At 39.4% G+C, this 17,281-nt stretch overlaps 1 protein-coding gene across 1 annotated transcript in view; it reads left to right on the top strand.

The window, feature by feature from the left end:
* The window catches only part of KIAA0232 (KIAA0232 ortholog), a 63,217-nt gene extending 47,173 nt beyond the window's left edge, over positions 1 to 16,044 (top strand). Inside the window, exons 5-8 of the mRNA XM_066317232.1 lie at positions 671 to 3,968; positions 11,988 to 12,069; positions 14,202 to 14,299; positions 15,284 to 16,044. Of these exons, the coding sequence (XP_066173329.1) occupies positions 671 to 3,968; positions 11,988 to 12,069; positions 14,202 to 14,299; positions 15,284 to 15,463 (3,658 nt within the window). The 3' untranslated portion in view covers positions 15,464 to 16,044. The remainder of the gene's footprint in view (positions 1 to 670; positions 3,969 to 11,987; positions 12,070 to 14,201; positions 14,300 to 15,283) is intronic.
* The last annotated feature ends 1,237 nt before the right edge of the window (positions 16,045 to 17,281 follow it).

The raw sequence follows: 17,281 nt of genomic DNA, 5'->3' as shown, positions 1-17,281 counted from the left end.
TAATGTGCACTTCATTTAACTGACTTCTAAAATTTTTTAATAAGTTTTCATTGAAGTATATGTGATTCAGTATAAATCTCTACCACTAAACACATACTGTTATGTGTTGCAGAAAGTATAATATTTTAATATTATTTTAATCTCATACCTCTTGCATAAAGCTGTTAAGCATTTTAAATAATTGAAGAACTAATCTTTTTTTAATAGTTTTTTCTTAATAACTGGATGATCAAATACTGTCAATGAGGTACTGTCTCATTTCATAAATGAGAATTTTAAAACCTGAAATTCAGGAATTCCTCATTTATAATCTAAATCATACATTTAAGAAGATTGTAGTGAATTGCCATATTATCTTATAAACCTGGAGCCACTGTTGTAAGCATCAACAGTTTCTCTCATGATGTTTAGTAGTCTCTGAAAAGGAACTTGTTTTACTTGTGTGCAGTATATTTCTAAACATATATTAATATAACCACTTGTAAAGCTCATGTTGATTTTCCTTTTGATATCATTCGAATAGTGCAATGAGTGGCACGTGCATATGTAGTGTAAACTAGATTTTTAGCAATTAGGCTGGTAGTGTTTGCTGTGGTTTTAGTAATGCTTTCTAATCTTAGTGCTTATCTGAAGCTCCGCGATCCAAATGTCCCTTTTGTTTTGCTTTCAGGTACTATGAAGCATTTCCTCCTCTTTCTGAAAAGCCAGTTTGCCTGCAGGAAATTATGACTGTATGGAATAAATCCAAAGTATGCTCTTACTCTAGCTCCTCATCTTCATCCACTGTTCCACCAACTAGCACGGATACATCTTCTCCAAAGGACTGCAATAGCGAAAGTGAAGTAACTAAAGACAGAAGTAACAAAGTATCTGCCACTGTACAGGAAAGAACCCAGCAGAAGAAGAGTAAAAACGAGAAAGAAAACAAGTTTAGTAACAACACTGTTGAAGAGAAGCCTGTTTTGTACAAAAAGCAAGTCCGGCATAAGTCTGAAGGGAAGATGCGTCCCCGCTCCTGGTCATCTGGTTCCAGTGAGGCTGGCTCAAGTTCTAGTGGTAATCAAGGTGAATACAAGGCATCAATGAAATGTATCAAAGTAAGACACAAAACAAGAGAGGTTCGGAGTAAAAAAGGGCGTAATGGGCAGAGCAGGCTGTCAGTGAAATCTGGTGAAAAGGTTGATAGAAAAGTCCACAGCGGAAGCAGCAGCAGCAGCAGCAGCGGGTCCATCAAACAACTGTGCAAAAGAGGTAAAAGGCCATTAAAAGAAATTGGAAGAAAAGAAGCTGGCGGTAGTGATGGAAAAGATTTGTATTTAGACAGTAGAAATGAAAAGGAATATAAAGAAGAGCCCTTGTGGTATACTGAGCCGATTACGGAGTACTTTGTTCCTCTTAGCAGAAAAAGCAAGCTGGAGACTACGTACCGCAACAGAGAAGATATATGTGGAGTAACATCAGAGGCTGTAGAAGAGTTGTCTGAATCAGTGCATGGTCTTTGTATTAGCAACAATAATACTCATAAAACATACCTCGCAGCAGGTACTTTCATCGATGGTCACTTTGTAGAAATGCCTGCAGTTCTAAATGAGGATATTGACCTCACTGGGACCTCAGTATGTTCTCAACCAGAGGACGACAAGTATTTAGATGATGTTCATCTGTCAGAACTAACACACTTCTATGAAGTGGATATTGATCAATCCATGTTGGATCCTGGTGCCTCAGATACGATGCAAGGGGAGAGTCGGATTTTAAATATGATTCGACAGAAGAGTAAAGAAAAAACCGATTTTGAGGCAGAATGTTGCATAGTGTTAGATGGAATGGAGTTGCAAGGGGAAAGTGCAATATGGACTGATTCAACCAGCTCTGTTGGTGCTGAAGGGTGGTTCTTGCAAGATCTTAGTAATTTAGCTCAATTTTGGGAGTGCTGTTCATCTTCTAGTTCTGGTGATGCAGATGGAGAAAGTTTTGGAGGAGATTCTCCGATCAGATTCTCCCCCATCCTAGACAGCACAATGCTTAATTCACACATGCTTGCTGGCAATCAAGAGCTCTTTTCAGATATTAATGAAGGGTCTGGTATAAACTCTTGTTTTTCAGTGTTTGAAGTGCAATGCAGTAACTCTGTTTTACCATTTTCTTTTGAAACACTCAACTTGGGAAATGAAAATGCAGATTCTAGTAGCACTGCTAATATTCTTGGGAAAACACAGTCTAGATTGCTAATATGGACCAAAAATAGTGCCTTTGATGAAAATGAACACTGTTCTAATCTTTCAACAAGAACCTGTAGTCCATGGTCACACTCGGAAGAAACACGTTCAGACAATGAGACTATAAATATTCCGTATGAAGAATCCACGCAATTTAATGCAGAAGATATTAATTATGTAGTTCCTAGAGTGTCTTCGAATTATGTAGATGAAGAAATTCTAGATTTTCTGCCAGAAGAAACCTGCCAGCAACAAGCTAGAAGTTTAGGAGAAATGCCCACTTTGATTTTCAAAAAGAAATCTAAGCTAGAATCTGTCTGTGGTATTCAGCTAGAACAAAAAGCAGAAAGTAAAGACTATGAAACTACACAAGGGTGTAGGGAAAGCAGTCCACATGGAGATGGCTACAGCTCAGGGGTTATTAAAGATATTTGGACAAATATGACAGACAGAAATTCTGCAGCGATGGTAGAAATAGAAGGAATAGAAGATGAATTGTTTTCAACTGATGTAAATAACTATTGCTGCTGTTTGGATACAGAAGCAAAAGTTGAAACCCTTCAGGAACCCAATAAAGCAGTGCAAAGATCAGAGTATCACCTTTGGGAAGGTCAAAAGGAGAATGTAGAGAAGAGAGCCTTTGTCTCAAATGATTTATCAAAAGTAGATGGTGGTGACTATACCACACCATCAAAACCCTGGGATGTTAACCAGGACAAAGAAAACTCATTTATACTTGGTGGTGTATATGGGGAGCTCAAAACATTTAACAGTGATGGAGAATGGGCAGTGGTGCCACCTGGTCACTCAAAGGGGAGCTTACTGCAATGCGCAGCTTCCGATGTGGTGACAATAGCTGGTACAGATGTTTTTATGACTCCAGGTAATAGCTTTGCCCCTGGCCACAGGCAATTATGGAGGCCCTTTGTATCATTTGAACAGAACGAGCAGTCAAAGAGTGGAGATAACGGATTAAATAAGGGTTTTTCTTTTATCTTCCATGAAGACTTACTGGGAGCTTGTGGTAACTTTCAAGTCGAAGAACCAGGGCTTGAATACTCATTCTCTTCCTTTGACCTGAACAATCCATTTTCACAAGTTCTTCATGTAGAGTGTTCGTTTGAGCCAGAAGGAATCGCATCTTTCAGCCCTAGTTTTAAACCTAAGTCAATTCTGTGCTCTGATTCAGACAGTGAGGTTTTACACCCCAGGATATGTGGTGTTGATCGAACGCAGTACAGGGCTATACGGATTTCTCCGAGGACTCACTTTCGCCCAATTTCTGCATCTGAACTTTCTCCAGGTGGTGGAAGCGAGTCAGAATTTGAGTCAGAAAAAGATGAGGGAGGTATTACTGTCCCTCCTCAAGTAGATGTATTTGAGGATCCACAAGCGGATCTCAAACCTCTGGAAGAAGATGCAGAAAAAGAAGGGCATTATTATGGAAAATCGGAGCTTGAATCTGGAAAATTCCTTCCCAGATTAAAAAAGTCTGGAATGGAGAAGAGTGCACAGACATCGTTGGATTCCCAAGAAGAGTCAGCTGGGATGTTGCCAGTAGGAAACCAAGATCCCTGTTTAGAATGCAGTATGAAAGAATCTCTAGAAGGGAGAGCGGTGGAGAGCTCTAAAATAAACTGCAGAATAGTGGAGCCACGGGAGGAGACTGGCAGGTTTTGCAGTTGTAAAGCAGGGTGTCATTTCCCCACGTACGAGGATAATCCTGTTTCTTCAGGAGAGCATGAAGAGGTATGTGGATATATAAAATTACAGAATTTGCAGCTAGCAGCTGATAACCAGCAGTTTGTCATGTGACAGTTCAGTTTAAATGTTTGTGATTGTAGATCTCTAGAAAATACAGTTTTATAGAAAACTGGAGGTTCCATCTGAACATAAGAATAAACTTGCTTATTGTAAGGGTGACCGAGTGCTGGCACTGGTTGCCCAGGAAGGCTGGAGAGTCTCCATCCTTGGAGATTTCAAAAAACATCTGGACAAAGTCCTGGGCAGCCTGCTCTACTGGGCCCAGCTTGAGCAGGGGGAGTTGGATGTGACAACCTCCAGAGTTACTTTTGAACCTCAGTCGTTCTGTGATTCTGTGAAAAATTAACCATCTTCAGGTATTTTGGTGTCATCTTGCATACCTTTAGAAATATATGCATGTGTACACTCATGTGACTTTAAAAATCTGTTTACCTTAGGATTTTAGGTTATCTGATTTACATATAAAATGTTAAAATGTGCATAAATTTTGAGTAATGAAATATTACTGATTTTGATTCGAACGTATTTTAAAATCCTGAAGAAAAAGATCTGAAGCCAGTCTTTTCAGTATAGTTTCTTCTAAGTAGAAGAATTTGGAATTGAAGTACTGGATGTAAACTTCAGCAAAGAAAGACTTGTAAAGAGGCTTAATTGTCTGAAAATGAAGGCATCCTCTTGTCAGCATAGAAATAAATAAGAAAAAGAAATAAAACGTGGATGCAACATATCCATCACTACCACAGTACCATAAGAAAGCCTCAGCACAGCTGTGGGTTAAGCTCAGAGTTTTCTTTTTGGTAACTGTAGCCATAAGTTAAGTAATAATCAAGATAAAAAATCCTTTCTAGCCAAAAATACCCTGAGTTTTTCTTGCTGTGAGCTCCCTCTGTTCTTGAGTAGAAACGTTTTAACTATCAAAATAAATTAGATGTGTGGCCAGCTCAGAGATACTGTCTGGATAGGTGTAAGTTACATCTTACATTTTCTTTTACTTACATCTTATATTTTCTTTTCCTCTTCAGCCTCCCCTTGCACATTTTCAGCAGTTGTAGTATTTACATTTGGAGGAATTTTTTTCCATTTTCAACTGAAGAATTGCACCCAGCTTGTGTTGTGCAGTTGCACATTTCTCAATTATAAGTTTGAAACACTAACTCATACATAGGCAAGCTAACCTCACTCTTGCTAAAACTAAAGCTCACCTTTTTGTTGAACAAAATCAGACCTCCTTATTTTCCTTCTTCCTTATTTGTTTCTTCTCTCATCCTCCTTTAAATTAATTGCTTCTTTTCGCAGCATCAGTTAGTTAATATCTGCTGCTTGCACAAGTGAATCAAGTTTGTGACTTTTCCAGATGCTTTCTAGACATCTTGGTTCCTGCTGCTCTGTTAACAGAGAAGATAGTGGCTTCAAAAATCTTTGCTGGAGTCTGGGAAGTTTCTGTGTTTGTTCAAGGCCTTGCAGAAAGAATAATCAAAAAAATTAATAGACTCTAAGTCAGAACAGATTCTGGAATTGCCTTTTACCAAGAGTAAGTGAAATCTAACTTCATCATGCAGTAGGGCATAATGAGTGAACAAATGATTATACGGTTATTTGTGACAGCAAGAGCCTGAAGTTCCTTACAGCCCTTCTTGGATCTTCTTTCTGAATGTGTAGTGCTCTGTGAGGCTGCTTATGCTCATCTTCACTTCAACCACTTATCCATGCAAGAAACTAGTAAGCGGCTGGTATATAGAGTGGTGCCATAGTCTGTGGTAGCTCTGAGGCTTGTGAAAGGTCTCTTGGTAGTGAACAGTGCTCAGAAAGCTCTGGTATTTGATTTTATTTTAGTTCCGTAGTGCAAGAGGAAAACTTACTGCTTCCCTTGCTCAGGTCATGTGATTTTGTAACATTTTCATAGCTTCAGAGTGATAAACCACTGAGAAGCACAAAGGGCCAACAACCCTCTCAGCAGTCTAGACTCCAGTTTGGTTTGCAATTGAGCTCTTGTGGGGGGCTTGGGGAGCTTGATTCCCCTCTAAGCTCGGACAGCCTGGGTTAACTCATCCCCCTCTATCTACCATGTCTCAAGAAGGTGTGTGCACACTCCAGGCTTTTCTAAGCACCAGTACTTGGACTGCGAAGGTAATTGGCTTTTTGGCTCAAGAACATTTATTTACATTTCTTACTGTGCTTAAATGTCTGTAAAAGATGTGTGTGGACTTTTTTTTTTTTTTTAAGAGTGATACTATTTATTTTCATGAGCATTAAGCAAAATCAGTATAAAATACAGAATTAAGGCAGTCTAGGAGAAGCTTTTTTCATGGACACCCCACACATACATGCATGGGGGAAAAGCAGGCACTGGGGTCTGGGCTGATTAATATAGATCAGTATTTGTAAAGATTTTATTTAATAAAACTTTCTGCATTTCTGTGCTTGACTTTGGACAGAAATTAAAGTCATTGTTTAACTCAGTCATCTAATGAAAAGTTTGAGTTGTGTTCTGAGGTACTTCTAATATTTTTGCATAAATAATGGATGTGAAAATACTAATATAAACCACAGCATAATAGTAACACATTCTGTTTTGTATCACTTAAACTGGAGTTATATATGTGCTGTGGAAACACACATCTCTGAATACCTCCTATTTATAAACAAGACTGTAGGAGAATCTGGTTTAGTTTCCTCCTTCTTACCTTCTATATTAGAACACTTTTTTTGGAATTACGGTGTATTTTGCAGCAGGAATTTGCAAATCGCTCCTGCAGAATTTTTCCAAACATGAATGATATTTATATATCTAGCCATAAGATTAAAAAAACCCTTAAATTAAACCAACGACAAAATGAAACCAACAAAACAATTAAAAAAATGTCCAAACCAAACAACCTCTACAAAAAACCACCAGCACATGCTACCCAAACAACTATGTAAAACCCCACAAACACAGCTCCCTTGCCCCCCAAAGTACAGTCTTTTTCTTCTGAGTAAATGCTCCTACCATTTAGCTGTGGAGTCATGGGTAAGTACACAATCTGGACCAGTTAATGGCCTGTGAACGTACCAACACTGCATCTCCTGTCAACAAATGTTCCATGGGCTCCAATCCAGCAGGTGTGCTCATACTGTTGGGTCCTTGAGATAGATAAAAGGACCTGTAGGATTTTAAGGTCTGAACATGCCTAAGACACTGGTTTTGGGGATGAGGAAATTTTACTGAGAAAAACTGTGTTTGTGTATCTCATGACTGAATTGGCCTTGAGATTTGGTGAGGTTCTGTGCTGGACTAGAGTGATGCAGTGGAAGTGCATAACCCCTTTAGAAAGGGCTGTCAGGAGAGGAAGGGAAGAGGGATGCTTTATAAACATTGGTTCTGAGGTCAGCAGTGTAGAAGGTAAGCTGGTCATAAATCCAGTAGTGATAGGAGGGAGACAGAATTTGGAGGTGACTGCTATGTGCCTTTAAAATCAGAAATCAAGAGGAAAAAGAGCATGTAGAGTCATCCTCATACAAAGCAAAGGACTGACTGTAAATAATGAGTAATTTGGGGGATACCTAAGACAGGACTGGTGCAGATAGTCTTTGGTAAATGCTGATCATAGCATGTGATGAAAACACCTACAAAGACTCTTAAACTCTGACCTGCTAAGTAAGAGAACAGAGATATTTTGCAGAGATATTGAAGGACTTAAAAAAGAGTTCACAATAACAGTTTAAAAATCATGAAGGAAAACCCCCAAGGTTTGAACAAAGCAAATACAAAACATTTGGTATACCTAAAAGTTCTGGAAGCAAATGAGAAACAGAAAGATGACAGAAAGATATTTCATAAACAGAACTAACAAGCTTGTAAAGCTATGAAAATGTAATACCTAAGGTATTGATTAGTGCATCTATTGTCATTGTTAATAAAAATACAGATTTTACACTGTTTCAGTTAGTCACAGCGATATTCACCTGAGTATCATGAAGAGCAGCAACTAATTTGAGAGAAGCCTACTAGAATACTTGTTTGGGAACACATGTAGGATAGAAAATACATAAAAAGCAAATCTTGCTTTTTAAAGAGGAAAATGGAACTCAGGGAAAAGGGAACCAGTGACCCTCTTAAATTGCCCAGACTCCACTTTAAACGGTGAATGGCCCAAATGGGTGAGTAACAGGAAGTTTCCAAGTATTAGTTTAGGAGAAAGATTGCACTCTCAAAATAACAGTCAGTGGCTTACTGGAGTGTTGACAGAGGCTCTGAAATATAGTAGGAGGCCAGACAAAGAGCAGCGTAGGTCAAGCCAGTGTGGTTAGCACAAACGTTCTCCGATTATTCTCTCTCTCTCTTCAGCATAGTTTACAATGACAGGTTATAGAAAGAATGCAAACAAACATTGTTTAGCTTATTCTTAAGGTGGCTAAAATGCTCACACAACAAAACTATATCTAGCACCTAGAAACCCACTGTCCCACATGTACACCTTAACATAAATTTCTAGCTGGGCCACAGGCCCCACATGCCTAGGATTGAGGCACAGTCTGTGGTAAAAACTCAAATGCCAATATCTGCAGCACTGGAGGACAACAGAGATGATTATTTTTTCCTACTGTGTGTCATGTTTATGAAAATCCCATAATAACAAACTGGGAAGGTCTGCAGTTTACACTGGAAGACAGGATTAGAATAAAAAAGTTTTTAAATCTGAGCAGCATCTGAAACATAAAATGCAATCCTACAGAGGCAACTAAAATTTCTACAGAAAATAATAACCCTCTTTACAAACACTCTGGGAGGAGTGACAGATGAGGACGTGATGTGAAACAGAAAAGCGTCTTCAAATAGATCATATTGGAGTTCAAATCAGGAATGATGCACTGCTAAAGACAGCAACATTGAGATCCATGAACAGGAATACCCTCCTGGCAGAGTGGAGTTGCTCTGCTGGACTACTGGGCTCCTTGTATCAGGAAAGATGTCTTGAGCAGAAAACACAAAGGTTACTACTTACAAAAACAGAGTGAAGGAACTGATGGTGTTTATTCTCAAATAAGAGAGACTCAGAGCAGAGGCAGAAGTTTTGCAGAAGCCATGTTCATAGTTAGAGATAAGGGAAAAGCTGTATTCTCTGTAGACTCTGGTAAGCACAAAGGAAATGGATGTGATGACCTTAAATCACACTAAGAGAAATTGGAGAATAAGAATTCTGACCAGACAAGGAGCATACTGTAAGGCTCAATTATTTTTTAGGGAAGCAGTGGAAATTGTGCCTTAATGAGACTGAATGTAAGAATAGTACATTGTAGTTGATTCCAGCTTTGTGCAAGAGTAGAGGCTATCTACTCTCTAGTAGATTATATCATAGAATCCCTTGCACATATATTTTCAGTGAAGTTCAACAATGAGGTTACTTCCAAATACATTTTAAGAATATAAAGTCTAGACTCAGCTGCCTTCGTTCATTTATGACTGGCTTCTTGAGCTAAGTGTATTTTCACTGAGTGGTTGATGAACTAAAATTAGGACCTGATCTTTTGGAATGGAATTCAATGGGTTCATTGCTGTTTTGACTTTTGAATTACTCATGTGTTGTATTCTTCCTGATAGTAAGGAGTTGCAGAGCAGATTCAAAGAAATATGTGCTTACAGATGAATATGATTTTTTCTGTCAGTTATAACACTTCCACTAATATTCATTCAGACCATACTGAGGCTTTAGTGCTTATTCTGTTCACATTCTGCAAGCCTCTTGTCACCCTTGTCAGCTGTGATTCTTGTCAGCAAGGGTTCTGAAGCAGTACAACTAGTCAGTGATGGTGTTTCCAAATTAGTGTCTAATAGTCTGGGAGAAGCTTCAGTTACCCTGTGCCTGGTGGTAACACCAGAAAAGAAACCCATCTGTCTTCTCTCTGACCTGCAGCAAAGCTGGGAGTGAAACAGCATTGCAGCTGGCTTTCCCCTGCTGCCTATGAGGTCAGTTTAAGAATAAAGTAAAATAAATAGGAATAGTTTCAGAGAGGAGAGACTTCCAGTTGCAATATTTAATATCAGAACCATTCTAAATAATAGCTATTTAGATGGTTAGCTGGAAAATTTAATAAAACTTTCCATAAAAACACAAAGTGTATATATGAGTATGTGTGATAAAGGAGGAGGAGACACAAATTGAAAATCCTGTTTTAAAAGGGAAAAATTGCCAACAAAGGAAGGTTGAGTCATGGTGCTATTCTGGAGTTGATATTTTGTATTTACTGATTGAGAGTGTCTCTTTAATTCACAAAAAATTTCACAGTGTGAGACTGTGCATTTCTAGGAAACACTTAAGCAACTGTAGGAAAAAAAAACCCTTTTCTTCTGCAGATGTATAAAATGGACATTAGAAGTGTCCTCTATCCCCTCCCAAACAAAAATTGAGCACTGAGCTGGGAGCTGTCTGTGACCTGCTCCAGCTCTCAGGTGTTGGGGCTGTGATGGAAGTGTGAGGGGGCTGAAGCAGTCAGTGCCAGTTCAGTCACGGAGCCATCCCAGAGCAGGTGCTGGGCTCTGCTGGTGCCTCAGCCCAGGAAGCAAGGCTGCTGCAGCTTGTTGTGCCCTGCCAGACTCAAGCTGGCTTTGCCTGCAGCTGCTGGGGTTCATCCAGCTTATCCCAAGTGCAGCAGCAGTGGGAGAGACTTTGAAGTTCGTAACACACTGTGCCTGTGGAGTTTAGATGCCTCAATCTCTGATCAGCACAGAGTGAGGCTTTCATGATTGAATGTATTTGTAAATGCACATATTTCTTACTATGTCCTGCTTATACCCTTGATCTGCTGCTGCTTTTTTTTTTCTTTTCTTTTTTTTTTTTTTAATGTTAAAAAAGACACCATCTGATGGTTTAAGTTGCTAAGAACCTCCTTTTCTGGAATTAAGTGTTTGAATTTTTGGAGGGTGGTTCCAAAAAGACTGTTCCTGGGTCTTATGACAGGAAACCAGCATGAATAAGTTCAAATAAGTTGAATCTAGGACATATTTCTAAATACAGCACTCTTGAGTCACTCCTTTTCTTTTGAGAGGGGTTTCTCTTTATGGACTAAGTGTTTGTAAGTTTAAGTTCTATGGGTGTGTAGTTCTATAGCAGGTTAAGAAGAAAAAAAGGATGCTCATTGATCTTCCTTGTTCAAACATTCTCAAGTGTACTAAGGAGAAAGGTGACTAGAAAGTCAGTGTTGAAGCTTATTTGGTAATGTTTGTTGTAGGCAGTTGCACTGTTGTTTGTTTTTTGAATCATTCTAATATCTGTAGAGGATGTTAAAAGGTGGCATAATCTTTTGAAGGCTAATGGGGTTACCTCAGGTGCAGCCATGAAACTGGGGACATGTCTGTTGTGACAAGCCCTTGCTATTTTAGCCATGTCCATCAATGCGATAAGGAAAGGCCTCTGGTAAAATTATAGTAGCATTAAAATATTGGGAAAGGGAGAGTGTTTTGGTAGTCTTAGTGAATGGATTACTTGTAGCATAAAGACAAACCACTGATCATCCTCATAACCTCTTTTTCCTCATGTTGACACATAATTCTCTAATTTTGTGTTCTTCCAATGGTAACGGTACTGCTAATTCATCCTCCCAAACTTTAAACATGAAATTTTGCCGCTTTTTGTTTGCTGTCTTCTCTGTTTTGTTTTACACTGAACTGTTTGTCATGTTGGCTAACATTTCACTGTAATTCCATGTCTTGGGTAGCTCTATCTAGATTATAAAGTGTAGGGCTGGAATTAATTTTTTTTTCTGGATCTGTATAACTCTGTGTAGGCAAAGTCTGAACCCCAGCATGGAGTACATATTTGCTCTAAGTTCAGAGAATGGATATTCCACTGCAGTTTGACAGTCATTTCCCATTAGTGTTACAAACTGAGCAGTGTGACCTGTAAGACTTAGGAAAATTCATTGTAATACCAGAATTTCCTCCTTTACATGTAAGTATATTATTTTTGGCAAAATGAAGTGTGATTATTGTCTAAACACTTTCCTATATTGAATACTAATCTGCAGAGAATGAGTGGCAGCCAGGAAAAGCAATGCTGGTGGGAAAAGGCGCTCTATTCTCCCCTTTTTCCTGCATCACAGTGTGAAGGTAAGCACTTCTGCCTGTTAGAACTAACTTGCTGTTGCACCCATGTTAGACTGAAATGCTCCTTGTTATGGATTGGAATTGCTGCAGGTGAATTCGATTTACAGTCTGTATTTTAAAAACCCACACCAGTAAGCTCCCACAAAAAAATCTGTAATCTGAGAGAGAACTGGGATGCTTCAGTTGCGCTTAGAGTAGACTCCTAGCATGATTCTAAATTGGTTTTAAAAGAAAGTGGTTTTAAAATAATCTTAACATTTAGACAAATTTTCTTAATGCCAAAGCCTGCAATTAAATAAACAGAAAATCTATGATTATGAAAACACTTTATTACATTTTTTTAATATTTCATCCTGAAAAATACTTACTAGGTAGGTAAGTCTATAAGAATGTGAAAATGTGATGATTACTTTTTATGGGTGTGCATAAATATCATGCCAGTTATTCGGTGAATGTGTAGAATCTCTCTGAGACTGAGAAGGAGAGGGGTTTGCCACTTGGCCACTTCTTTCATACTGACAGTCTGGGAATTTTTCTGTCCTGTGCAGAGAGCAAGTCCAGTCTTAGTAGGCAGGCTGCTCGTGATCGGAAGCAGGTGTGCTTCTAGCACTCCCAGGAATCTGTAACATCTGACAACTGACTCAGGCCCGGGTTTTCAGTGGACCGACAAGAATCCAGGCAGCTTTTTTTGTCTACATAGTAATTCACCTTTTCTGGGGAGTAGGCAAGAAGCTAAACAAGACCATTCTGTGCCCTGAATCCGCAGGATTTCTGGTGCTTTCTGTTGGTACAGGCCCAGGGTGAGAAAAGTTTTGATCAGAGACCTGGTTCCTTAGTAGTCTGAAAGTAGGTTAGCCAGTTATTATTTTGGAAACGCACCTTTAAGTGCAACCAACTAAATTGTGTTCTTGGTTGTGAAACAGCCTTACTTTGGTCTTTGGGGCAGTTTGGGTCACCATCAAGAACATCTTAACTTTTACTTCACTCCCACCTATAGAACTGTGCACAGTGCAAGAGCAGATCGACGCTCGGAGCCTGACACATTAGCGAGAGCCATCAGTCTTCCCAAAGTGGGGGATTTGGGGTCCCCCTGCAGAGCCCCGGGGCCGTTCCCGGTGCCGTGCCCGGTGCCGTGCCCGTTCCCGTGCCCGGTGCCGGTGCCGTTCCCGTGCCCGTTCCCGTGCCCGGTGCCGTTCCCGTGCCCGGTGCCGTTCCCGTGCCCGTTCCCGTGCCCGGTGCCGTTCCCGTGCCCGGTGCCGTGCCCGTGCCCGTTCCCGTGCCCGGTGCCGGTGCCGTTCCCGTGCCCGTTCCCGTGCCCGGTGCCGTTCCCGTGCCCGGTGCCGTGCCCGTGCCGGGGCAGGTGCTGGCCCCTGGCGGCGGACGCGCGTCACTGCGGCAGCGTTTCCCCGGCGCGGGAGGAACGCGGCCGAGCCCAGGAGCTGCTGATGCAGAGCCAGGGTGTCAGGGACAACAGAGCCAGGGTTTGCTCTGTGCCACTCAGTTTTTAAACAAGACCGGGACTTTGTCCTCACGGCTGATGTTACTCTTCCGCAAACCTTTTTCTGTATCCAGTTTTCAGTATGGGTACTTTTTATATGTGGATGTTGATGCATGTGATCCATGTGTACCTGTCTATGTGATAGTTGTTGATATTACATTTCTAAGTTTACTCTGGTAAGTAGAAATCACTGCCATTCACATCAACTGGGGTTTTTGAGTTTCAGTGAGGAATCAGGCTACTGTTTCAGTCTATACTGTATGAGTATAGAAATAGGAGTGAAGTGGAACACAGTGCAATATTAGAATTGAAAAATACACTGAACTATCTATCATTTAAAAAAAGTACTTTTTGTTCTTTGGTATTTTAGGTGTTTTCATTAACTAAGTAGCTTCTTCTTTTACTGTTAGTTATCCAGGTAGGATTTAATGAAGCTTCCATGAAGTACTATGCTGATTTCTTTATGGGTGTTAGGCCATAAAAACCCCCACAAGCACAGAGTTTATGTGGCATAGAGTGTGAACTCCAAGAATACTTCTCAGGATGATTTAACTTATGGTAAATGTAAATAACAGTGTTCCTCAATTCTGTTTTTTCTTCCTTTGCATCTGAAACACCCCCACAAAAACAATATAAGAGTGCTATACAAATGCCAAGGGAGAGAATGGTGTAGGAGAACTTGCAGATGTAAAGGAAGTATCCAATGATGATGAACATCTTTTAGATTTTAATATGGTAAGTTTGTAAATGGTTTTGGGGAGGAAGTTTTTTACTTATTTTATAAGGGTGGGCTACTGCATCTTTCCTCTCATCACAATTCTCAGTCTACTCTCAGATGAAATTCCTGCAAAAACCTTCAAAAGCTTCTCTTCTCTTTTCTTTGTTTTTTAACCTCCATCTTGAGCATTCTTCTGAAAGTTCCTCAGAGTATTGTGCTTTGGGGAGTACAACCCTTTGTACAAATAGCTGTACTTCTAGTAGATAAGCAAAGCCAATTTCCTTTGGGAATGCTTGCCATTTGCTTGTCATGAGTGTTAAATATGAGTCTTCTTTTCCTTCAACTTCTAATTTCAGTAAGTGTGGAGTGAGCTGAAGTGCACTATGAGGGCAGAAAGGACCAGTAACTAAAGGCACAGAGATAATACATGCTGAATATATTATCTGTCCTCATTACAAGCAAAAAATCCTGGATTTTTTTTTCTCTAGGGAAAAAAATTTCATGTATACGTGTATTTACTGATATACCTTTAAACTTCGTAGTCATGATAGCGCTTAGTTTAACGTTGTGACATGCTTGCTATAGCTTTACTCATTCAGATGAAAATATATTTAAAATACATTTGCTTGAAGTTTAGTCAGATCTCTGCTGTGTTTTCTTACTATATAATACTTACTACCAAGTTTTGGAGATAACTTTTACAGTAATTTTTCTGACATGAACTGTGTTAAAGATACATCTTGAATTCACTTTTGATTCTCTTGCTGTTTTGTGCAAAACCTAAAATTAAGGAATAGGAAAAAATAATAAAGCCCCATCTTTTTTCCCTGCTGTTCTGCAGTCCTTTCTACATAATGGACTAAGTCAGGAAAGAGGAGGACTTGCCCTGTAATCGTGGCATCTCTCTTGGACAACTACAAAACCATATAGTCTCCCAGCCCAGAGAAAAGCAAGCATGTTCTTTATTGTTCCCCATCAACACTGTCAGTTTAAATCCTTAGGTTTCTTCTGTTTATGAAGCAAGATGTGCAGATGATATAAATGCTGAGGCAAAACCAAATGGCTTCAGGAAGAAGATCTACTCCAGTGATAGCTCCAGCTCTGAAGACACAGCTTCAGAAGGTGGAAGCGAATGGGCTGATCCGTGTGAGGAGGAGCTTTTTTCTCGAACTCAACTGTAAAAACTGCAGAGTAGAACAGATGGTTGAAAAGTAACATGAGATGGAAAACTTTCTTTCTTGAGGGTCTGTAGCTCTAAAACAACAACTTGAGTTTCCTCTTCAGTTAATGGATTCAGATGTGTATTTATCTTTCTCTTCTTGCTTATTTTATAGATGAGGACACAGCTGTCCTGTTGAAGATTTTTTTTTCCCAAAAAATACTGTTAAATTCTTGGCTATTTGAACTAGACTAGATTGTGTTGTCAAATCAAGAATGGATGTGCATGTGCTTGTCTTAGTAGTACCACTGCTTTTTTGCATCTTAATTGCAGTTATTTTCTTTCGTAACTGTAGCCCTACCACTATTACGATCTTCTTAGCATCGCAGTGTCTACAACTACTTCTGCTGTTCAGAGACTTCAGCTTTCTGCACATTAGGCTTTGTTCTTTAAGAACTGGGAGATAAATACTTAACACTGTAATCTATCAGTGCCTTTCTGAATGCAGGAGAAAAGCATGAATGACTTGTCCAGTCTTCATTCAGTAAATCTCATAACTTTGAAGTAGGAACAACAGGGTTGTGCTTTAGAGACTTACAGAAACTGTGTTTTCTATCCTATGATTCCCCCCTCCCACAAACCAACACTGAGGATACCATGGTTTGTATTTTTGCTAACTGGAGAAGCCAAGGATTTTTTTTGTAGGTATGGAGGCAATGTGGGTTTTTTTCTTTTTTCTTTTTTTTTTTTTTTTTTTTTTTTTTACTTTTTAGCAATTTGCCAATGTGGGGCAGAAGTTCAAAAAGTAACACCAAAAATAATAAACCACTGGGGTGATGTGTGGATTGTTGTGAATTTTGTTAATGAGTAATGAGAATGTTGTCTTGTTGCAGATGAAGGCATTCATGTAACCTGCAAAAGCATCCTGTAACTGAACTTGAGCCTGAATGACTGAAACTCTCTAAAATGCTCAGAGTGTTCAATGTTTTAAATGCAAAGGGTCAGTGCTTCACTTGAAAGAAATCCTGTGGCTGCTGCAGTTAGCTGCTGTTGTGGCTGTAATTTAGTAAATCTCGTAGTTCATTTTGTGTTTCTGAGAGAATGTGTGGGGCAAGTTATGTGTGTGGTGGGTGGGGGTAGGGAAGGTGATGACTTAAAACATACATGTGTGATTGCAGTAGTGATTGTTGCTTTATGTGACTTGCTTTTAAATTTTCTTTTGTTAACTTAGAAAGTCAATACATCGTCAAGTTGCATCTGTACAAGACTATCAACTCCTTCTGCTTTTAACACATTATGCAAAACATATAAGCCAGGAGGAGCAATATTTGCAAAACTAAACGTTCTAAGTTTTTACCAGCTCCTAGTTTAAAAAATGACAACAACTAACTAGTCTACACGATCGCAGCATGTCTATAACACCAGGAAGTGCAGAAAGTCCAATACTGACTTGAAAAGCTTCACCATTATTTTTGACAGGCAATAAACCTCACAAGAAACATAGCTGTTTGAAATGTGAGCTGAACTGCCTTTGAAATATGTTCTGCGCTAGAAATGCTTTCTGAGTAACTGGGTTTTGTTGCCTTCATTCAATTGACAGTGTAAGAATTTAAATACGTGGTTGGGAAACCATGCCAGTCTTCGTGCAACGCATTTGGTGAGATCCTTACTAAAACTGGCTTGGTTGCCCTTATCCAAGGACTTTCTTTTGGTCCTCTTAGACTATGTTTTAGGGTTTGTATTCATACAGCAAATCTTTTGACACTTTACAGTTTCTTTTCTTAATTTATTTGCAGACTTTGCATAGATTTTTATATATTTTACTTTCTTCTGGAGCTTC

Source organism: Sylvia atricapilla, chromosome 4, assembly GCF_009819655.1.
Source record: "Sylvia atricapilla isolate bSylAtr1 chromosome 4, bSylAtr1.pri, whole genome shotgun sequence".
NCBI classification, from domain to species: domain Eukaryota; kingdom Metazoa; phylum Chordata; class Aves; order Passeriformes; family Sylviidae; genus Sylvia; species Sylvia atricapilla.
The sequence above is the reverse complement of the archived record's forward strand: the minus strand, read 5'-3'. Positions and strand labels throughout refer to the sequence as shown.